Genomic DNA, 23,841 nt, shown 5'->3' with positions numbered 1-23,841 from the left:
AGGTACTTTCATATTTATTAACTGATAATTTCATAACTGAAGTAAGACGTCAGTTCATTTTATATGTGCACAAAATTAGTCAAAAAGTGGGTCTTGTTCAAATGGGCTTACCACCATCTGACAGACAGGAAATGCACAGGATTGTCTCAGCTCTTGAAAATCACAACGCACTTTTACTTAGGTAGACCAATCCACTGTTCACAGCTTACTATTGAATTAAGTTACAACCTTTTACATATTTATTTTTAAATATTTATTGGTGCAGACTGCAGTTTTATACATATATGTTGTTTATAAATATGTTTTCTTAAAATGAATTTAAAAAAATCTTATTGGATGTACTTCAATGTGATTTAATTTTTTATTTATTAACGTTAATTAATGCTAATTTAATTTTAACAAAACTTTATTTTATTTTTAAGTGTTGCTAGTTAACCTAGAGTAGATATATCAATATAGGACTGTTTCAAACTTACATTTATAAAGCTACACATAAATGAATAATTGTCTAATGCATTAAACATATTTTTACTTATATTTAACTTTCATTACAAGCTGCTGAATGCAAATTATACATATTCTTTAAAATAAAGGTGTTAAAAGATGCCATAGAAAAAACTTTTGGGTTGTGTGGTTCCATAAAGAACCGTTAACATCCATAGAACCTTTCTTTGTGGAGGAAAAGGTTGTACATGGTAAGACATAGTTATTTTAAGAACCCTTTGGCCAAAATATGGTTCTTCTATGGAAGGGTTTTTCAAACCAGTTCTGGTGGACCCTTAGTAGACCTACTGCACATTTTGTATGTCTACGTCATATAATGGAGATATACGAAATGTTCACCCTGCAGGTTTAAAAATAATCTAAGAGTAAAAAATATGTTAACACCTGTGCTTTAAATTTGAATATCACACCTAATACATTTCACTTACCCAGCATGTTTTGGTTCGTCTGTGCAGTTATTAACCAATATTTCTGTACTTGCCAAGTGTCTTTAAACAACACAACACCCTTGAATCGAACACAGGAAATACATCACGCAGGCAGATGTGGTAATTGGTAAATTGTAGAAACAGCAACTGTGGGTATTTAGATGGCACTGAAACTGCCAACTGCTAGTTTTTAATAACTTGTGACACACACGTGAAAACCCAGATCATCTTTTTTTTATGATTGATTGTTTTCTACATGAAATCATCCTATGTAGGCCTAATTTAAAGAACATTTAGTGAAACTATAACCTTGATGTCTTTGATATTGACTGAGTAAGATTGAAATCAATGTGAAATCAAACTTTGATGCTCCAAATCTCATTATTAGATTATGGGACTTGTTTACCATCAGTGAACAATCTAAACTAGTCAACAAAGTGGTTTAAAAAAGTTTGTCAAAGTTGTCCTATGACAAAAACAGGTATTGGCTTTAAGTAGGGTTGCAAAGGGGCGGAAAGTTTCTGGTAAATTTCCTATGGGAACTTAATCTGGGGAATTTTTTTAATATTCCAAATTGGAAACTTAATGGGAATTATTTGGAAATTTAAAGACATTTATATAAACCTTTTCATATACAAACATAAAAAACTATTTGTTTGGTTATAATCAGACATGCATGCAAGGTAATACAAATTTGAATAGTCCTGTACTTGTGCTCATCAAGGCTGGATTTATTTAGTCAAAAATCCTTTAGAAATCATTCTAATAATAATGATTTCTAAAGGATTTTTGATCAAATACATGCAGGCTTGATGAGCATAAGAGACTTTTTCAAAAACATTAAAAATAGTAATGTGTCCACAGTTTTGGGTGGTACAGTAATTCTGTATGATTAAAAAAACTGGCTAGCAGAATGTAGAACAGAGTTATAGGCAACTGATTTTTTTTCAAATTCACAGTTTATTCCCATTTATTCCCATGGAAAGTTTTCAGCCTTAAAAATTCCCAGAATTTTGCAACCCTAGTTTTAAGACAAATTTTATGAAAGGTTTTGCTCCACTTATTATTAAACAAATGAAAAGCACACGGGCCCCCTGGGTTTGTAAATTCAAAGTAAAAGAAGTTTTCACACAAACTATCCCCAATTTTGAAAGAATTGTTTATGGAAATCACAAAAATCACTACCACCAAGCCATTATCACAGTTGTACACACAGGCAAAATGCAACCCATCTTGTCCTGCAAGTTTGCTTGTAAACGATTGCAGTTCTCAACTAATCTGCAAATACTTTTTAATATACTATTGACAAGCCAGCTCACGCCTAAAAGAGGTTCTGTTGTTATTAAACAAGTCTTTGATTGCAATAAATACATGTATTATTGACAGCCCTGAACAATTTTGGGTTTGGTATACAGTAGCTAATTTGCACATCCAAGTGTTTGTAAAAGAACTAAAATGTTAATATTACACTATTTCTGTTTATACAGGGGTACAAGACAGGGCTGCCCCGGTCCCCACTCTTATTTAATATAGTGATAGGTCTATAGCTTAAAGGAAAGATTTGCTAGGTACTGTATAGATAGGGGTGGGGACCGGTGACTTCTTTTTTCGAGGGTGCTCGATGCGAAGATGTATGTAGCCCGTCATGTGTGGTTCGTAATTACAATGTATGTGTTCGGCACGTCGAGTGATCCTATGTGCATCACATGTTTTGTCAAAATAGGTGCCTTCTGCAGACGCGTTTAAAGGGTTTATTATAAAAGAGACGCTCACGTTTGCCAGATACTTGCATAATCTCATGCGTAATACGAGTTTACTGTTAAGGGAGTGTCTTGCGTGTATTTTGTGAACGTGAACCTTGAAAGTTTGTGAATCTGGGGGAAATAATTTTGAAGCCCTGGGAAGTTTTTGAAAATATACATACATAGATACAGGTCATTGAAAGTGCTTGAATCTATTTTATGCTAGAAGTTTTCTGGAATAAAAAAATCCATATTATTCCCTGTGTAGTACAGGATAGCATCATAAAATAGACTTTTTAAGCACACGTGATAAACTGTTCGCTTTAAATGCTTATATCTTCTGTATGCAGACCCTGACATGGCTCTAAGCACTTTCCAGTTCAAAGACATTTTTTTAAATAACGACTTTGCCGTGGATCTTTGCATACGCACACTTTACCATCAAAGCAGTTTATAAATGAGGCCCCAGTTCTCTAAAACTATGGGCCAGTTTAGGTCACATTTTAAACAAATTTACTTCCCTTACTTTTAATGCTCCTTTACTGATCGTACATTTCAGGTATGCGTCGAACTGGTCTGTAAGGGATTTTCAGGGGGGTAGTTTTACTTCCTTTAAATCTTATCTTTATAGATATAGCAGGTGCGGAGTCTGTCAACAAAATATTGTAACACCTTTTGACCCCCTCCTAGTTGGATCGAGGAGCTCTTGATTCGAGTATATCTGAGCAAGGTCTGACATCAACAGTGAGTAATCTGATTCAAAGAACCGCCTCTCTTATCTTAGATTTGGGAAGTGTTGTCTGGCAGTCAGTCACTGAACGTGTTCATTCCATAGATATGTATAATAAAGTTACGGAGGAGTCTCTAACATCATCACCTGATGGCAGCTCACTCACTCGTAGCATTGTGTTTTAATGGTGCATGTACTTTTATATGTCCATAACTTGCTCGATTTTCAAACGGTTTGGTTTCTTACAAACGTTATTAATATGGCTATAATTCTGGATGATTTAACATGTTTCATGAATAATTTTTTTTTAATTTAGTATAAGTATGCCGTGTACATCTTTGACGTTTATAGCAAACCAAAGCGTTTGAAAATCGGTAGAAAATTATGCAAGTTATGGTCATTTAAAAGTACCTGCACCATTAAACCCAATGCCATCGCATGGATCTTTCATTTAACAGGAAACGAAGGACACGTTTGGGAGGCGACATCTGGAGGCTTTTGAAGTAGCCTCCGAACTTGGACAGATTTTGTCGCTGCGTGGTGTCGAAGGACGCAGCCTTCGAACTGGGATGCACCCATTTTGACTACTGCAACTTTAGATAATTCATAGGCTACAATTTTTAAGAAATAAATTGGCAAACATATTCCCAGAAACAGACCCAACATGATGCCACTTTGGGTCATATGATTTGGACCATTTCGGTCTGCTGTTTGAGACATTTTCATGAATTTGTGAAAAGAAGATAAAACCTGGAGCCTCATTTATAAAGCATGCCTACGCACAGGTTTGATAGTAAAGTGTGCGTACGCAAAAATCCACGACAAAGTCCATATTTAAAAAAACGTCTTTGATGTGGAAAAGTGTCCTCATCAGGGTCTGAGCAGATGTACATACATTTGCTGCAGGTTTTTGGAAATGGAAGCCATTCTTGCTGCTTGAAAATAATTTGAACTTTGACAGATGCTCCTTTTTATGTCTATGACATTAATTAGGCATCGTTTAAAGGCATCTGAAACTGCTCAAGTTCAAGATCATTTGCGATTTATAGATTTCTCATCGGAAAGAAAGGGGTATGTGGATTTTCTGTGCGTATTTTCGTTCGAATCACACGTAGGTATATTTGATAAATGATCGTAAGATCAAATGTAGGAAGGTTTCTACGCAGCATTTTATAAATGAAGCCCCTGATCCCATAACAACATTATTTGATGTGAACCTCAAATGTCAGGTCTGGCCAATCGGATGCATTGTCTTCTCTTTATTTGCCCAACGGCTTATACATTGTCTACAATGGAAGTCAAATAAACCTCTAATACAGGGGTGGGCAATTCCTGGTCCTGAGGGCCACAGCCCTGCAGAGTTTAGCTCCAACCCTAATCAAACACAGCTGAAAAATCCAATTGAAGTCTTCAGGACTGTTTGGAAATGACATTCAGGTGTGTTCGATTAAGGTTGAAGCTAAACTCTGCAGGACTGTGGCCCTCGATGCCCACCCCTGCTCTAATACATATTCAGTGGGTAGAAAGTGTCATGGCATATTTAAAGTTAAAGAACTGAAACATGCTGTGCAACGCTTTGTCGTCAGATTTTTATTTTTAGTCTGGAGACCTTTCATTTTGTATTTTAAGGATATACTCATCCCAAACACTAATCACAAACTCCTTCCTTAGACCTACCTGGTGGTTTTCCTCTATACTGTTTGTGATACTGTATAACAATTTAATTGAAGGGATTGTTGTTCAAATGATAAATAATTCAATAAAAATTACAGGCTAACAGGGTTATACACTCTTAGAAAAAAAGTTGTACCCTTTTGTCACTGGGATGGTACCTTTCAAAATGTCCTAATATGTACCATAGGTCCTTTTGAGGTACCAGACCTCTAACACTCTTAACTGGGTTATTTTTGACCCATAATGTGTAAACTTTGGACAGAACACATGCTTGGTTAAAAATGACCCAATGTTGGGTTGTTGTTATGCAACCATTGGGTATAATAACCCAGAAGTTGGGTTAAGACAACCCATCATTGGGTCAATTTTAACCCAGCTTATGTTCTGTCCAATATTTACACATTATGGGTCAAAAATAACCCAGTCATTTTTAAAAGTGAAGGTACCAGGATGTGGTGGTGGTGATGGCGCAGTGGATAAGACACACGCCTTTGGTGTGAGAGACCCGGGTTCGGATCCACTGTGACACACCATTGTGTCCCTGAGCAAAACACTTAACCCCTAGTTGCTCCAGAAGCGCGCGACCTCTGACATATATAGCAATTGTAAGTCGCTTTGGATAAAAGCGTCAGCTAAATGAATAAGTAAATAAGTAAGTACCTTAGAGGTACACTGAAAAAAATCTCTGGTTGCACATAATTAAATTATGTTTTCTTAAAAAAAAATGTAATTAAATTATATACACCAGTTCAACATGATTAAATCAAGTTTTCTTAACGTTAATTTCATTTTAAGAAAACCTCATTTAATTATGTGCAACCAATGTCCAGAAGTTTTTTCTTAAGTCTAATACACTGCAAAAACAAATGAAAAAATAAATAAATAACTTTCCTTGTAATTTTAGACCAAAAAAAATTATTTAAGCCAATAGCTTGAGATTTTTTTTCTTGAATTAAATGTTTATGAAAAAGTAAAGTTCTTACCACATTGGCTGATTTATTTGCTTGTTTAAAGAACAAATTTACTTAAATTTGAATTTGTTTTCTTAGGTAATTGTGATAATCAAGAAAATACATCTTGATTTTAGAATTTTTAGATATTACAAAAGTGTGCTTTTTGAAAAAGGTACTGCCCCAGTGAACTTTTGTACCCTTTTCCTTGAGTATAAATACGCATAACCATTATGTCTGAAATTGTCGTTTCATTACGTATGACTGTGAGTATACCCTAAAGCAGTTTTTTCGTGCATTTATTTGGATACTTAAGCTCAACGGAATCTGTTTGGTTATAGTCACAGTGCATTTCCTATTGTTTTTCTAATGTGACAATGCTTTAAACTGGAACTATATGATTGATCACCGTGCCATCTAATTAGCCGGTCAAGGAAGTTACTTCAGTCCATGATGAAACCAGACTTCATGATGCTTCTTTTCCTGCTAAGTACAAAAACTAGAATAACAAGGAAGTTTGGCACAGATGACGTATGGGAGGTCTATAGGATGCCACTTGCCTTTTTGTTCTGAATATGAACCATTTAAACACAAGCTTTAAGAACCGCCTTCAAAGCAACACGCTTTTTCAAACAGCTACTGAAGGAAAGATTCATTGAACCAGAACCAGTGTCCTTTGTCTTCTTTCTTTCCTCTTTACGTCATTCCAGTATCTATACCTATATTCATGATGAGAACCGGTTAGTTCATACATAGATGGGGGGAGGAACAATTTGTTATCTCCCAACTTGCATGTTTGTGGCCCTATGGGTGGTAACCAAAGTACCGGAACAAATCCCCGCTGACACAGGGAGAACATCCAAACTCCACAGAAAGGCCACCTGACCTAGCCGGGGCTCAAACCGAGGTCCTTCTTGCACTGGCTACCCGATCTCGCTGTCACCAGCATGTTCTTGACATATAAAAGGCATTCAGAAAGCTCTTATCATCAGCTTTATTTCAACTGGTTAATTGACAGATCAACAGTAGAGAAACATACAGGCTTAAGTTGAGCATGAAATGATGATGATGATGATGATAAAGATAATCTTTCTCTCTCAATGTAAGATACAGTATGCTCCTCTACAGACATCTACACTGACCCCTGTTGACAGATAGATTAAGGACCAGAATAATCTAAGAAACGTTTGAGGACATAAACAACATCAGGATATCATTACAGACTTCATTTGAAGCCTTGTGCATGGCTGGTTAAAGTTATTTACTATATTACAAGCTTTTTACAACTTAAAAATAAACTTCTATCCATCACTACCACCCCCCGCCCACCTTTATACTGCAAATACAGTTTTATTATTATTTTTTTCTTATAAGATTTCTAAGTACCAGTAAATTTAAGGCAGAAGAACTGAGAGGCTAAATGGGGAAATACGGTAAATGTTTTTTATAAATGTCAATTTCAGGTCTATATAATTTAAAATTGGCCATGTGATGACGCCTCAAAAAAAAAAAAAAAAAAATTATAATAGGATGCAGATGCTGGTATGTTAGTAGTCTCATGTGTGAAATTCAGACAGCGAAAAGCATATATGGGTTTTATACAAAGTACAATTTAACAACATGACACCCAGTCCCAATGTCAGTTTTGAGAAATGCAGCAAAGCTAGTTTTGTCTTTAATGTACATCTTTATGGCTATGCATATTGCAAAGAATTAGTGTGATGATTGTGCGATTAGTTTAAATGGTAAAGGTAATATTCTGCAATGACACGCTACAAGAAAACCAGATGTATTAAAAAAAATGAAAGCAGTGTAACTTTACATGCAAAGAAGCCCCACATTTTTTGTTAGGGATCAGTCCCAAAAAGCAGCATGCAGTTAAATCTTTGCATAACTTATCAAGTTTCTTTAAAAACTTTCTTTATTCCAGTTATTCTCCGTCAGGATACAATAGCAGTCTTTTATACAGCGCTGCCCCACATTACCAGTCCATACGCAGCACGTCAAGTTAGTTAGCAAAGGTTATGAAAAGGGAAAACTTTGCCAACCTGTAATGTCATAACGCCAAAAGCCAGGCAAGGTTACGGCACAAAGTGTGAGGCATGTAGCATCTCCAAATTTGCTTAACTCAAGAGCCGTCTCTATAACAAACAATAATAAAGGGCCATCGGCCTAATAATACCTGCAGTCAGGTCTGTTTCGACTGACGGATTGAGTCACGCTGCTAGAGCAGATTCTCTTGGCACTTTTGGACCCGCCGTAACTCTGGTTCATTTAGCTTATCGTTCTCTGCCTTTGGAGAGGGTAATGAAGTCCAATAAACCCCCTGAGAACATAAATGTCTGTTCCCTGAAAAAAGGGATACGTCCAAGAAAAAAAACACCTAAAGCGGTTCATAAATTTTACACTTCAGTTCACACATTCGAGTGACTGACATTATTCACAGTGCATCACAGGGGTAGCAAAACTGACGACACATATAATACGATTTCCGGGGCCTTTCCGCTTCCCTCTTTAGTGCTACACATCCCCAACGTACAGGCTTTGACAGCATGACATACAACATAATGAACATACAATCTAACGTGTAGTGATATGCGGAGTAAGCAGGTATTTCAAATATAAAGAAATACATGACAGCTGGCCATCAGTGATGGTGGAATGCAGCACACTCCTATAATTCACCTTTTTTCTGAAGATGATAAATGGGAGATGAAGCTAGCGTAAATGTAAAGGAATGTTATCCGATGGGGGAATGACTGTTAATAAGGTGCAGGCTTAGAGGATTTAGATGTGCACGTGAGATTGTCTATGAACGTATGGGTCGGAATGAAGAACCCTTGTCGACAATGCAGTCTCACAGTGTTTACCTCCCCAATGGTGGTAAAGGAGGGGCTCCTCTCATTACTGCTGAGAGAGAGAGAGACAGAGACAGAGAGAGAGAGAGAGAGAGAGAGAGAGAGAGAGAGAGAGAGAGAGGGTTATCAGTCCAAGCTTACAATCAAATACAAAATCACTTTATCTTCTCTTACACATCATTTATGATTCGAATACTGTTAATAGTTCTGGGATACAGAGTAGGGGTGCGTGGGGCAAAAACTAACGTGGGGTTAGTTGTAACACGGACTGTTTACATTGTTGCACAAAGTTGAGCGTTTTGTTCTTCCGGTATTTTTTTCACATTGCCAGAAGATGATAACATGCTTATAAAATGAAGACAGGACTGCATTGAGTTACAATTGGATAACTAGCGGTGAATGCTCAGGCAGGCACTAATAGCAAGGGCATTACGACTAGGGCTGCACGATGTAAAGAAAAGTTGCGATGTGCGGTGACATTGTTTAATGTTGCGATGACGATGTGAGTTGCGATAAATATTTTATATTTGTTCATGTTTTAGGGGCCATTCACATATCGCGCCTAAAAATGCGTGGAAAACGCTAGACACATAGGTTATTGTCACATGATCTGCACGCTGCGCTTGTGTCATTATGAAAAGTTAAAATGTTTTTGAAAAGCCTGGAAAAACGAGCACATCGCACCGCGTGCGAGTCGCGACCGCGACGCTTCCAGAGCGCACATACTGCGCGCCTACATTTGAATTAATGAACTTGAGTGCGCAAAAGACGCAATATGTGAATCACCGCTTCCACAGTACCTGTGTTTGCGGCGTCATCTCTCCTAAATCCAAAATAATTCCATGATATAGCTGAAGTGCTGTTCCTTTTCACCACAAGGTCTTCGTCTGACAATACATTTTCCTCACTCTTCTCTCCTTTCTCTGCCATCGTTTTTTGCTAACAGGCACAGTGTCGCAGCTGACACCTCACAAATCAATCTGAGCGTAGCTGACTTGGGGGTTCCCCTGATTGGCCTAATAGCATGAACGCGCAAACCATCCGTGCATCCCAAACTGCCTACATCCATTTAGTATGCAAAGAGTACGAGAAGTAGTGCTTTTCGCCTACTATATAGTATGGAAGTATGCGGTTTGGGACGCAGGGCATGTCTTCAGGACTAAACGTGATAGGTCAAATGTTTATTATATTCGCTTACCGTTTTCCCTTCATTCATCGCGTCAAGGCTGTCTGTTGCGATGTGTTCATCGCGTGAGTTCATATCGCGATGACGATGAAAATTCGATGTATCGTTCAGCCCTAATTACGACGATGTCGATCCCCATATATGGGAAAGACAATGTCAGCTGATACAGCTAGACGATCAATCACATGGGTTTAATGTTCGAATCAGAATTTATTCAGCAAATACATTTCAATCTCCCCTTTTTTGCATTTACTATTTATCGCACATGTCAAAAGCCACCTCAAGCGAGCAAATTTTGTTTAGCAAATTTAGGGATTTTTTTATGTAGTGTTTCGATCACTTGTTTCTTATGCAATTCTTTAAAATGTGCATAAAATCAGGGTGAAGTAAACTCCAGCTATTGAGAAAACGCCACCATATGCAAACTTCAGCAAAAAAATTGTGGCACGCCCCTTTGCTAGTACTTCCTGTCACTGTTTAAGTTCAGAAACAAGAACAATGCTACTGGTCGGGATGTAAACTCCAAACGAAACAACTACCATAAATCTTGTATGACTTTTATGTAAAAAAAAAAAACCTTTGAACCCTTTCATAATGGCCATTCACATTATAACAATAACTATAACATTAACTATAATGATAACTATATTAGTGTCCACACCACCGGACATAATGATAACTTTATGCTAATTCACTTGCAAGGCGCAGTACTCTCGAAAATCATTTACCTTTAATGGCATTATCTGCATATGTCCTTAAATAAAACAGTTGTAATTGTTCACGTGACTTAATGTATAAATATTATGTTCTTGTTGCATTGACACAGCGGGTATAACCAGCAAATGTCCTCCACAAATCGCATTTGCGAATCTAGTCGTTTTTTTTGTTATCTAATATCCAACCTTTTGCCGTAGTTAATGTAGTAGAATAAAAAGCATTAGGTAGTCGATTTTACAGGAACTGCATCAGCGCTGGATACCTGAGGTAACATCATGTTATGAATCTTAATGAGCTTCTCCACAGTGTCATATCTGTCTTTTCAAATGCACGTGTGAACGCGCATTTGAAGTTCAAATAGATTTGATTGGCTGTCAATGGTTTATCGTTCACCAGTTAAAAAAAATAAAAACGCTCTGTGATACCAACGATATCGTTAATTGTATCTTTAGTGTTACAGTTGTGTATATAAAATGATTTTTAAAACTATATTTTAGTTATCATGTGAACGGCCCTTTACATTTTTCTTATAGCATTTATTTTTATTCAAGACAAGACAACCAAGAGTGGTTCTCACCTCTGTTGGCTTTACTTGGGTAGATTTTAGTAAAGTGTCTATACTCTTCCGGAGGAGGGAAGTCATCCAGAGGATGAAAAGAATACTTGGATTCAAAATCATCTGTTGGAAAGAGAAGACCAAAACAGTCAAGATGTTAAAAGCTGACTCAACAATGATTCACATTATTGTGCCCAGATTCTGCTTAGCTATTTGGTAAAGTATGTTTAAGAAAGTAATTTTTTGCCTCAGATCTACAGATCTTATTAATCTTTATAACTGTGATCACATAGGTTAAGGGTTTGTAGGAAAATACCTGACAATGCCACCAGACTAGTTTTTCCAAGACCTCAAGACTAGAAATAAGATGTGGGTGTTATCTTAGTAGATCTCACAGTTACTAAATATAAATGTAAAAAAAAACATTCTGAAAGATTGTGTCAGCAGTGCTATAAAGTATTTTGTCTTATTGCCCAACTCTACTATGTCAAATCCATGTACAAACACTTTCAAACAACAGCGTCTATCATTTTGAAGATAGTAATTTGTGGAAAATTAACTAGAGTCGTTTATTAAAGGTTTCCGTTATAATGTAAAAGTATAGGGAAAAAAACACCTAAAACAGTTCATCACAAGAGCTGAATGTGTATGTGGCGCATGTGCATCCATTATCCACACATCCATTCAGTAAAACCTTTCATAGACACTGCCAGTGAACAATAAATACAATAATTGTTTAAAAACTGCTGATAGAAATGTACTGATTTAGCTGGTTTATTTATTCTGCTACTATATATTATTACAAAAATGGGATTATTGCTTATTAGTTAATGTTTATAATAATTCTCAATGTGTTTGCGCATACGTTTGTTATGTTTTAAATAAAAGCAAATCATTTTAAAATAATTATATAAATCATTTCATAAGCGCAGGTCTCCATCTAGTACGAAACGGAAACAATACTGAATACATGTAATAGTTTAATATGTATATTACGGTTTGTTAAAATAACTTACAGTGTGTTGAATGAGAAATATGCTGCTGACTGTCGGACCACATTTTAAACCATTACCTGAAAAGGTTTAAAACAGGAATTCTTGGTCTATTCCATGTACAAACACTCGACTGACTTTCCCATTGTAAAGATGGTATTCCTTCTGTACTTTTATATTTGCGCACCAACGAGCAACAATATGAAATGATTGAATATATCTTCATATGATCACTTCTTAATTTCATCCTCTCACTGGTTCATACATGACAGGTGTAGTAAATATTTCCCATAACTGTTTAAAGGGGACATATCATTAAAATCTGACTTTTTCCATGTTTAAGTGCTATAATTGGGTCCCAGTGCTTCTATCAACCTAGACAATGTGGAAAAGAACAACCCAGTAACTTAGTTTTGGTAAAATATTCTCTTCAAGCATAGGTCATTAAAATTTCCCTCCCCTTGTGATGTCAGAAGGGGATAATACCGCCCCCTTAATCTGCACTATCCAACCAAAGCACGTCCATATAGTGCAAAGATCACCTCATTTGCATTTAAAAGGACAAACCCAAACCAAAAATTGCACATTTTTGCTCACACCTACAAAGTGGCAATTTTAACATGCTATAATAAATTATCTATATGGTAATTTGAGCTAGAACTTTACATACGTACTTTGGAGACACCAAAGGTTTTTTTACATCTAAAAAAAAGTCTTGTGAAATGTCCCTTTTAAATCATTTTTATGCGTGTTCCCACAACACTGTTTTTTACTGGCCGCCTATTGAAATGGACGCCCCATACAGGATATACAGATAAATGGTTACGGAAATGCCCAAAAATGCCACTAGACTAGTTTCTAAGACAATTAGTCTAGACGTTTGATGCGTTATCTTAGTAGATTTCACAGAAACTGACTGTTAAAGGAGACATTTCACAAGACTTTAAGATGAAAAATAAATCTTTGGTGTCACCAGAGTGCATATGTAAAGTTTTAGCTAAAAATACCTCACAAATAATTGGGTGATTCTCACGAAAACTTGGTTTTAAAAATGTCAAGCATGAAAATGTAAAAATTGCTTAAATGTACTTTTTTTTCCCACCAGACATTGAAAAAACAAAGTCTGGAGTAAATGGGAACATTATTTTAAACACTATTACTTATCATTTAACACTTTTTGTAACATAATTTAAAAAATTAGTCCTAAAAAATCTCATTACCGCAACAGTCAGAAAACATCAACACTGACATATTTTCAAAATGACATGACAAACCTGAAAGAACATAATTTGGAGATTCTGCACATGCATTTAAAATCAAAGTATTATGCTTCTATTAATTAAATTAACATTTAATAAGCATCTGTTGCGGTAATGATAATCAAAATGTCGTGTAAGCATTCTGACAAGGCTATATTTCAAATTAACTGTAAAAAAATGATCTTACCTGGTAGCCATCTTGAAGTAACTGGTCCATGTGCTTGGTCACTCAAAATCAAACTTTATTAAAATTCTGTATGTGTGCTTAAACTGTTCTCAAAAAGTGTTGCGGAGGATGAGAACATCAGGCATGGACACATCATTTTCCTAATTTTTCTTCATTATTATTATACATGAATATTCAGGAAATATTTTTTCTGTCATCTAAAGTAGTCTAGCAAAACATCCATTTATTTTTTTTCTTAATATTTTTGTGTTAATTTGATTAAATTACAAACACAGCCGGACACATTGCGGTAATGAGAATTTCAGCAGAAAATGAGATAAAATTGACAAATTATAAATTCTTATGTTGAAATCACACATTGTGCAAGGTAGAACACAGTATTGTGTTAATTCTGATGCTTTTTAATATTACTATATTACACATTTTATAGCTAAAATCATTAGTGCCGTGGTGTTTCAATGGTTTCGTGAGAATCATCCAATTGAGAATTATTGAAACATGTTGAAATTTGATGAAAAATGTGCAGTTTTTTTTGCAGTGTATCCTTTTAAATGCAAATGAGCTAATGAAATGCAAACACTGATTGCAGTAATGATGGTTTGTTGACAATGAAACTCAACTGTGCTGTCAATTCTCTCTCTCACACATCACACGAGGAGCCAAATTTCAATGACCTATTTTTCACATGCTTGCAGAGAATGGTTTACCAAAACTAAGTTACCGGGTTGATCTTTATCACATTTTCTAGGTTGATAGAAGCACTGGGGACCCAATTATAATTCGTTAACATGGAAAAAGTCAGATTTTCATGATATGTCCTCTTTAAAAAAAGCAATTCATGAATAAACACAGCTATTCTGTAAGATCTGCTATACGAGTTCCCTTTTTACAATGCGAGATCAAAATCTGCATGATCTCATGGTTGCATGATATAATGAGGGCAGGAGAGACTGTGGGTGTTGGTACGATGGACTCACCTACGAATGAACGGGTAATGGAAGTGTGTCCATTGCGGATGGGTGGGGGAGGAGGTGGGGGTCCGGCTGGTGTGCGGGAGGGGGGAGGAGGGGGCTTGCCTCGGCTCGGACCATCCGAGGAGCTGCCATGGGTCCGGTAAGGAGGTGGGGGAGGTGGAGCGTCCCGTCCGTTGCGTGACGGCTGGCCAGGAACTGGAGGAGCTAGTAAAATTGGAGATGAAACCATAAAAAAAGGAATAAAAATAATTTTAGTATGAAAAAAATTATAAATATATATTAAATGTCATTCCCTTGTTGCAAAATGCTGAAGACCACCTATAAACATTTTGTAGTGCTATGCAAGTTTAGATAAATATTACATAACATGACAAGGAAAAGTGATCTTTGTTTGGATGTGTTGGTTAACACTTTTACTCTCCCTTACCAATTAGCTCTTTAAAACATTGTTGTTATTTTGTTAGATGCACTTTGGCAAATGGTTTTATCCAAAGTGTCTTACAATGCATTTATACATTATCATATGCATTTCCTAGGAATCAAAACCATGACCTTAGGGCCGATTCACACCGAATGCGTGGCGTGTCTGTTGCGTGTCTTTCGCATGGCAGCTGCGTGGCATTTTCTATGCCCTTGCTTACCAGAAGTGTTTCTGACGCGGCGCTGCTGCTAGCCTATTCTGTATGCATGTATGTTTCCTATTGATAAACTGACCTGACGCTTCCAAGACGCTTGCGGGTGGCGTGAAAAATAGGCGTTGGTCCTATTCCTAGCATGCGCGTGTTTTCCGCGCGGCTCGAGCCACACCTGAGACGTGCGTGTCATGCAGGCGGTGTGCACAGTCAAACCTGCTAACATGGGAGCCTAAATAAAAACGGACATGCCAGGCAGCTGAGATGCTCACGCCACGCATCCGGTGTGAATCGGCTCTTAGTGTTGTTAGTGCCATGCACTACACTTTTTTTATTTGATAGCTTTTTGGTTGTAAAGCAAAAAAATCATGCCTTCATGTCTTAAACTTACAAAACAATATCCCTCACCTGCTCCTCGTCCCGGTGGTTCTCGTGCTGGAGGCGGAGGTCTGCCAGCCTGTGGCGTGGGCGATGGTGGTGGAGGTGGTGCATGTCCACGTGTTGGGGTGTGCCCAACTGTTGAAGGTTTCTTGCTGAGGGAGTTGTGTCTCTGGGGCAGCTCAGGGGCAGCCTCGTTCACAGGACTAGAAGAGCCATTCGAAACCCCGGACTGCTGGCGATAAGGGGGTGGAGGCGGAGCCAACGAGGATGACGACGAAGAAGAGCGATTGCTCGCGGGCGACGGAGGAGGTTTCACTGGAGGGGGCGGCGCGTTGTCACGCACGGGTGCTGGAGAGGGTCCTCTCTGACCCGGAGTTGGTGGAAGTGGTTTCTCGCGGTTGTACGAGGCCAATGCGGCCTTCTGAGGTGGAGCGGGTGGAGCGTTTCCACGACGAGTCATGGGGGGTGGAGGAGGAGGGGCGGATGTACTGTGCTTCATGCCTGTAGAGGGGCTGCTGCCTCCACCGGGAGAACGGGAGAGATCAGGTAGGGATGGTCTCTGGGATCGACTGGACTCTGGAGAAGAGGACTGCTGAGGGAGACTGTCTGGATCATCGTGACCTCCTGGCGGGCGAGGAGCATTGGGACGAGTACCAGGAGGCTGCAATGGAGACCGCCCCACAGAACCATCTACAACACACAGCATTCATTTCAACTGGACCATTGACAATAATTAACAACGCATATAGTATACATTTAAACTGTGTAAAAACAATTAATTAAATTACATATTTTGATAACCTGCAAATATTTTAAATAATCTTATACAAATCTGAAATTTTTATGCAAAGATAAATATTGGAGAAAAATGCCTTAACATCAGAATCACAACAGATAAATGATATATGGAGGACAAAAAATGACTTTAGTATAAATAAATAGTTAAATGAACAAATACATTAATGCAGAAATAAATAAGTAATTAATTAACACTACGCATTTACGTTAGGTCGCGCTGGACCGGATTTAGACGAGAAGTTGTGGTTTAAAAGTGTATATTTGTTATTTTTATTGTCAAAAATGACAATCGTTTTGCTAGATAAGACCCTTATGCCTCGTTTGGGATCGTTTAGAGTCCTTTGAAACTCCGTTGAAAAAAACTGTTACGTGTTGAGTTAAGTGTTAATTGTTGGTGTCTATTAAAGTCCATTAAAATGAGAAAAATCCTGCAATGTTTTCCTCAAAAAACATAATTTCTTCTCGACTGAACAAAGAAAGACATCAACATTTTGGATGACATTGTGGCGAGTAAATTATCTGGATTTTTCTTTTAAGAAAATGGAATATTGCTTTAAATGCAGACATAAATAAATATATTTTTAGTCAAAAGTATCAACTTCTAATTGTATTATATTTTGCACCATTTCTGTTATACTACATTTATTTATGTATTTCTATATTTATTTCTTTTTACATTTCTACATTTATTTATTTCTGTGTCCGTATGTTAATAAGGCAGGTGGTCCGAACCTCTCTCCATGAAGAAATGGTTAAACAGGATCGCTGTGGCTCCACTACTGCAGCTACATACAGTCCTTACATATGGCGGACCTTTTAAGAACTAATGCAAATGTATTTATTTCTGCATTTGTTTATTTATGTATTTTTACATGTATTTATTTATTTACACAAGTCATTTTTTGTCCTCCATAGTGATTTAGCAGCCTGACACACGAAAAAAATCACACAGGGCCGAACACTTTAGTAGCATTAGTTGTGTATTATTATTTGCCTGTACTATTAGTATCCACAACCTTGTAGGAACAGACCTGACACTCAGGTCACCACCCTTCAAGTCAAGAATCACTAAAAATCATCCAGTATTAAAATGACCAAACAGCTCAAATGTTTATGAAAGCCTCAAACCTCCTACGGGTCGCAATTTTGGGACACCTCCCTGAAAAAGCCCCCCCACAGACTGGGTGGGAGCAGACGTTCCTCCGGGAATGGTGACCCCACCTCCTTTTGGTTCTAGGATACAAAAAAACAATTCATAGTCTGATTACATTTGAAAGCTTAGTAACAAATAAACTATGCATCCTAACGCATCCTATTGTTTTCAAGATGAAGATAAATACGTTCATCTCTCAAGACTACCGTCTATTGTTTAACACTTACTTTCAATCACAGGTGCACTCCTATCATTAACAACCCCGACTTTTTTCAACTTGGCCCCTTTGCAGATATCAGTGAGTAACGCCCCTCTGCCCTTTGATTCATCACGAGACAGCTTCGGAGGAGTCGTGTTCGCCTAAAAAAAATACACATTATGAACACCGACGATTATGAAACACAAAAATAATAACAAATAACTAAAACATTTTTATTGTATTTGTAATTAAATGTAATGCCAACTGTCGAGAACCTTTGTTTAATTTACTCACCAATAAGTAACTTAGACCCGACCCATAATTTGAAGACTCACCTGGTTAAAGGTAGGGGGAGGAGGGGGTCCACCCGGGGGTGGGGGAGGAGGGGGAGGAATGGGCATCCTGGATCTGTGTCGGGTGCCTAGTCCGTCACACTTAAAACTTCATGAAGACGGTTAACTACTGAAACAGAGAGTAGCATTTTACATTATACCACATATATGTAAGTAAGTTAAGATTGCTTAATATACATTTGCAGACCTGTGTTATAGTTGCAAATTCAAGATATTACATTAAATTAAGCATTATTTATTAACTGTAATAGTTGCAGTAGGGCTGCATGATTATGACAAAAATCATAATTGTGATTATTATTTGCCGGTTGATAGATTTTAATTTGAAGTTTTAAAATTTTTAACATGCTGTAAAGCAGCTATATGGTAAATTCTAAACATACAAAACTAAATAATATAATTTAAATAACAAACAATTGTAGAAGTTTTGTTAGTCAAAAAAAAAAAAAAAAAAACACTAAATAAATAGCTAAAGGACACGTCAACTTATATGAAAAATGTCTGTATTTGTTGCCAAAAAGACTGCCGAAACGGACAGAAATGAGCACAAATGGACAGCTGTTATTGAGGCTGTTATTGAGGCGATTATGCAATTGTTTTGCCCATAATTGTAATTCTGATTAGCTTTTATTGTGCAGACCTAAGTTGCAGCATTTAACAAGAATTGTAACAAAGTAGTGTCAAGTGTTACAGTACTGATGCTTATCACAGTTTACATATAAATATTAACATATAATCATGCATAATAATCTTTGTAGTTATTATATTTGTGATGTAAATAGATGAACAATGTCTGAATTATCCCCTTATCTTTTTCATCTTTTCTTTTTGTTTGTTTTAATTTTATTATAATTATTTGTTTTGTATTCACATACATGTGTAATTCCTGTTTGTATTAAGAGCTGCTCCCTCAGGCTATATCTTTTCTGTATACAAAGTTATTACATTTGTACTGACTACTGAGATTTTATTTTTTCATTAAACATTTGAAATTGCTTGCAGTTTGGACCTATAGTTACATTCATATCGAGACACGTATGGACACCTATAGAAAGCTGCATGTTTCTCAATGTACCTGTTTCTGTAATGACTCATAATTACTGATAAACGATGCATCAATTATATTGTTTGGATATGCAATTCATAAAATTGCTATCATTAAATGCAAGGCACATTTTGTTCCAGACTCTCCTGCACTAATGACAAATCGCTTATTTAACAAAGCAGCTGGTTCAACATAGTAGAGCTCGGCCAGCTGATGACTTCACCCTGTTTAGATTTGATCAGTAAAGCCTGGCTGTTTCCTTACATTAACATTACCATGAAAACCATGATAAATAAGGTTGCTGAAGTAAAATCACAATGCATTTATAATATAGAATATAAGACAAAGCAATATCCCTACTGAATCGTATCCAATGTTTAGCCAAAGTAATGTCAATATGTAGCTATATGCTAGTTTACAGTATGTAAACAACTCGGCCTGCAGTGGTTGGAAACATTGTATTTTACTCAAATACACCATTCAGCTTTTTTCCACATGATTACCTGTTTAATTACTAAACGTCGGCCATCTCAACCTTTAATTTGATTTATTCGGATACTTATTTGATTGTGAATTAGCGCAACTTTAGCTTTAGCTAAGCTTGGCCTCGCGCTTGGCAGGCGCGTCCGTCACGTTATGACGTTACCCGCCACCCTTATCGACTGTATGTAAATAAGATATTCCGTCGGGGTAACTCAATTTCACAGTTGTTGGATGAAATAGTGCAGCGTTAAAGCCTACTTTTATCCGCAGTGTCCGATGTTTTCGCAAGCACGGTTCTCCTCTTGCATGATCTCGCGCGTCGATAGCCTTGATTCGCTACGCCATCCGACCCGGAAATTAAGTCACATTACGTCTACTTCTTGAATCTTGGCTGTGTCCGAAATAGCCCCCTATACCCTCATTCAATATTCCCTGCATTACTCCACTCAAACGAGTGAATGAAAACGATTGAATAAATTTGACACTTGAGCTCACCGGAAGCGCTGCAGTGTGAACGAGTAGCGGCTAGCTACGAGTGTACATCCGTCATCCATTGTGGGGTTGAATGGCTTCGTTCAAATACCCACACTTGTGGTCTTTGCACTTGACTACTTATGACTAAGTTGACTAAGTTATATAAAAAAAAAACAAAAAAAAAAACGTGTTGGTGCAAATTACTGCCACTAGCCTATGATACATATTAAAAAAAATAAAAAAAATAAAAAAAAAAAAATATATATATATATATATATATATATATATATATATATATATATATATATATATATATATATATATATAATTTTATTTATTAAATATTTAATTAATAAACATGTATTAATATGTATATATACATATCATTTTATTTAAATATAAAATAAACACATAAACACTCTAAAATGAACATTTATTTATTAAAGTTTACTGTTTATTCAATAGTCCCTGTCACAATTAATCTTGTTTCTAATTATGTAATAAAACAGATGTTTTACAAAATTACATAACAATGTTTGCACCAATTAAATGTGCAACACTTTCCGTTTTACCACCAAATTATGTAATATCCATTTTTTAATTTCAATTAAACATCCAGAACATGATGCCTGATGTGATACGCTTAGCCAATACCGTTTTAAAGCGGGATTCGAGATAGTGTGGGTTGCAAAACTTGGCATTTTGCCAGTTTTAAGACACGGGACAGTTTTGCGCACTTACTTCCTGTCGCGTGCCCGTGTGGGTATTTGGACGCTGCCAATAAGTGCGCTCAACAATGTCCACTATGATTTCGGACACCACTAAAACTGGATGTTCCCTTGATAGTGCACAATTTAAAAGTATATGCCACGGGGGTAATTTCGGACACAGCTTAAATTATTCTTCTTACATTAGGCTATCATACATTTTATTACATTCTGTATCATAAATATAAATACAGCAAAATAAAATTAAACCAATGAAAATCCTGAAGAGATTTAAAAATATACATTTGTGTATATATTTTATTCCTTTTAAAATATTTACCTCTGGCTGCATGTTTTTCTTTTATATGTATTATTTGACTGTACTTTGTCTCTTTGTTTTGGTGTACATTATTAAAGGTTTAATTAAAACAGGCTAATGATTATCTCTGTTTTAAGTGAAATAAAAGCATTTTGTGGAAAAACATGATTTGGCAAAAACCGCCCAATTTATCCGACCACAAATGTGATAAAATATGCAAATGTACACTTATAATTATAGTCTCAAAACTCTCAAACACTAACATCCAATTAAAAATAACATTTGCTTCACTTTTAATAAAACTCAAGAAGTCAGCACTGTTAATGTAATTCATTTTATTTATTTGAAAAAAAAAACTAAAATGTTTTAGTCTAACTGCATATTCAGTGTGGCTTCCTTTTAACATCCTGTTCACTTAATTTTGGCAGGTGGAAATGTTGAAATGATAACAGCATTGACAGATCTATATATCCCTTAATCTCTTAAACACTTCACATATCACTCACAAAACTTGTAAATTCTAACATGACACATGGCAGGTCTGCCTGAATCCTGTTTTTCAGGCTAGAAAGAAAAAAAAACAGTAGATAGAGAAGGCAAATTCATGCATTGCGCTGAATCACGCTCCATTTTGTGTCTGCTTGAAAAAAAATAATGCACAAGTATTTTGAGGTATATTTCTATGAAAGTCCAATATTTATTTGGCACGTTCAATGTGTGGATCCATGTGAATTTAATCTGAAGGTTACATGAATAACACTGCAACTGAAAAAGAGTTATAATATGAGATTGATAACCAGGGCAATTGTAACACTTGTCAGTATTAAATTAAGAGAATAGTCACTGTAAAAAAAAAATTCAACTTAAAAAATTAAGTTAGCTGGTTGCCTTAGTTAACACAAATTTTTTTTCCACTTTTTTGAGTCAACTATTTTTTTTTAGTTGAATGAACTCAAAATTATAAGGCAGCCAGGTAACTTACATTTTTATAACTTAAACCATTTTTTTTACAGTGAACTAATATGTTACAACTCCCCTTGAATACCCCAACTATTACAGTTAATACATTTTGCTTGATGTTTATTGTAATATCATGAATCTGCAACCATAACACAGGTCTGCAAATGCACATACTGTACAAGAACTCTTGTATATCATATTATGATCAAATATTTCATGTCATTAAAAAAGGACATTGGCACATACCTTATGTACAATGATGTAAAACAGTATAGTTTCTGTGTAAAAAAATATTTGAAGTTTAAGGGATGTAGATAAATAGGGGATTTAAGATAACGGCATTGATTGGATCATTTTGATCTCGTCTAGCTAACAATTTTACTGTATATTGTATTTGTGTAATAATAGTTCTGATCTATAAACGTAACTTCCACTAAATGAAGTACCGATCCGAGCTTTCACACTGAACGCGTAACGATCCATCGCTGTGTACTAAAATTTCACACAGTATAATAAAAATAAGAAAGCTAAATGGATAAAACTGATGTTGGTTAATGCCATTGTGCCTTTGATACTGTATGTGAAAGCAAATATAATAGCATAAACAAAAAAATAAATACTTTATAATAGGTTAGGTATCTCTAAAATAGACTACAAATATGGGGATATATTACAACATTTTCTCATACCTGTTACTGTAAACCAATGAATACTAAAATTAAGCATGACAACATTTACAATAAAAATACGTTTGAAGTAAAGTCATTCTGGGTAAGAAAATCTTTCACATATTTAATGGGCAAAATGATAGTCAAAATAATTTTCTAAACATCAAACAATGCTTTCTACAAAATAATGTCATCTCATCTCATTATTACACAAACCCACAAACCTTTTCTTGTAACTGAATATCAGTTTGTTTCTCAAAACACAGCCAAACGTTTGTTAAAAGTGCTTCTGTTAAATTATGTCACCTAGGGATGCCTTAAAATCCCATATTACGCAAGATTTGACCTTGGAATTGTGAGTGTCTGATGAGTAGTTGTTTGAGATCCTTTGTGTAGTACCAGATAAAGGTGAGGCAACAATGTCAATGTCTTGGGATTAAGTGGGATTATGAATATACAAACAAGTTTCTGTCACTGTAGCTTTTAAGTTTTGTTGCTCTTGTCTATTTTTCTACCCAGCAGCGACATCTGATAGCCACAAATACACAGAAAGCAACATAAATCGAAACAAACCCTGTTGTGGCGGAGCAGATAGCCAGCTAGGCCTATGCTACATGTCTAGTTTTCTATCTTTGGACAAACAATATAAAGTACAAAATTTACATGTCATGATCACATGCTTATCGCATCACCACACAACTTTAGGCTGTCACTCTGTTAGTAGCACAAGATACTGAAATGAGTTAGGCAGTGCTCAAGAGTTCACATTACAAACAACCAGTGGTGAACCAAAGCAAGTGATGAGTTTTCTTCTTTTTAGCACTGCGCATTTTCAGGCCCTGCTGCAGGGAAGAAACCGTGTTCACCAACATCTGCTTCATATGACCTGAAGATCGAAAGGAACAGAGTTAT

At 36.2% G+C, this 23,841-nt stretch overlaps 2 protein-coding genes across 6 annotated transcripts in view; both read right to left on the bottom strand.

Moving 5' to 3' along the window:
• Positions 1-7,008: 7,008 nt before the first annotated feature.
• wipf2b (WAS/WASL interacting protein family, member 2b) lies at positions 7,009-20,203 on the bottom strand. Of its 2 annotated transcripts, none has more exons than XM_065286264.1 (8): positions 20,060-20,203; positions 18,256-18,382; positions 17,949-18,081; positions 17,697-17,801; positions 15,798-16,460; positions 14,761-14,961; positions 11,367-11,468; positions 7,009-8,935 (listed from the first exon to the last, which is right to left on the bottom strand). In XM_065286264.1, the coding sequence occupies exons 2-8, from the start codon at positions 18,319-18,321 to the stop codon at positions 8,895-8,897; spliced, it is 1,311 nt and encodes a 436-aa protein (XP_065142336.1). In that variant the 5' UTR covers positions 18,322-18,382; positions 20,060-20,203; the 3' UTR covers positions 7,009-8,894. The 2 variants fall into 2 exon arrangements, with proteins under 2 accessions (XP_065142336.1, XP_065142344.1); XM_065286272.1 differs by having other exon boundaries at positions 18,256-18,379; positions 20,060-20,167.
• A 1,429-nt stretch (positions 20,204-21,632) lies between these two features.
• jupb (junction plakoglobin b) overlaps positions 21,633-23,841 on the bottom strand; it is a 99,326-nt gene continuing 97,117 nt past the window's right edge. For 2 of the 4 annotated variants that reach the window (XM_065286229.2, XM_065286253.2), the window contains exon 16: positions 21,633-23,815. Coding sequence is in view for 1 of the 4 variants with exons in the window: in XM_065286253.2 (XP_065142325.1) it covers positions 23,807-23,815 (9 nt within the window). In the remaining 3 variants the exon portion in view is untranslated. The remainder of the gene's footprint in view (positions 23,816-23,841) is intronic. The other 2 variants (XM_065286238.2, XM_065286224.2) reach the window with 1 other exon arrangement.

This window comes from Paramisgurnus dabryanus, chromosome 19, assembly GCF_030506205.2.
Source record: "Paramisgurnus dabryanus chromosome 19, PD_genome_1.1, whole genome shotgun sequence".
Taxonomy (NCBI): Eukaryota; Metazoa; Chordata; class Actinopteri; order Cypriniformes; family Cobitidae; genus Paramisgurnus; species Paramisgurnus dabryanus.
Note: the sequence above shows the minus strand (reverse complement) of the source record. Positions and strands in the feature narration are given on the sequence as shown.

Coding starts and splice junctions, on each gene's coding strand:
- wipf2b (XM_065286264.1), bottom strand. CDS start 18,321: ATGCCCATTCCTCCCCCTCCTCCCCCACCCCCGGGTGGACCCCCTCCT. Junction 11,469..14,760: donor CATTACCCGTTCATTCGTAG/GTGAGTCCATCG, acceptor TCTTTCCAACAG/ATGATTTTGAATCCAAGTAT. Junction 8,936..11,366: donor CCCAAGTAAAGCCAACAGAG/GTGAGAACCACT, acceptor CTCTCTCAGCAG/TAATGAGAGGAGCCCCTCCT.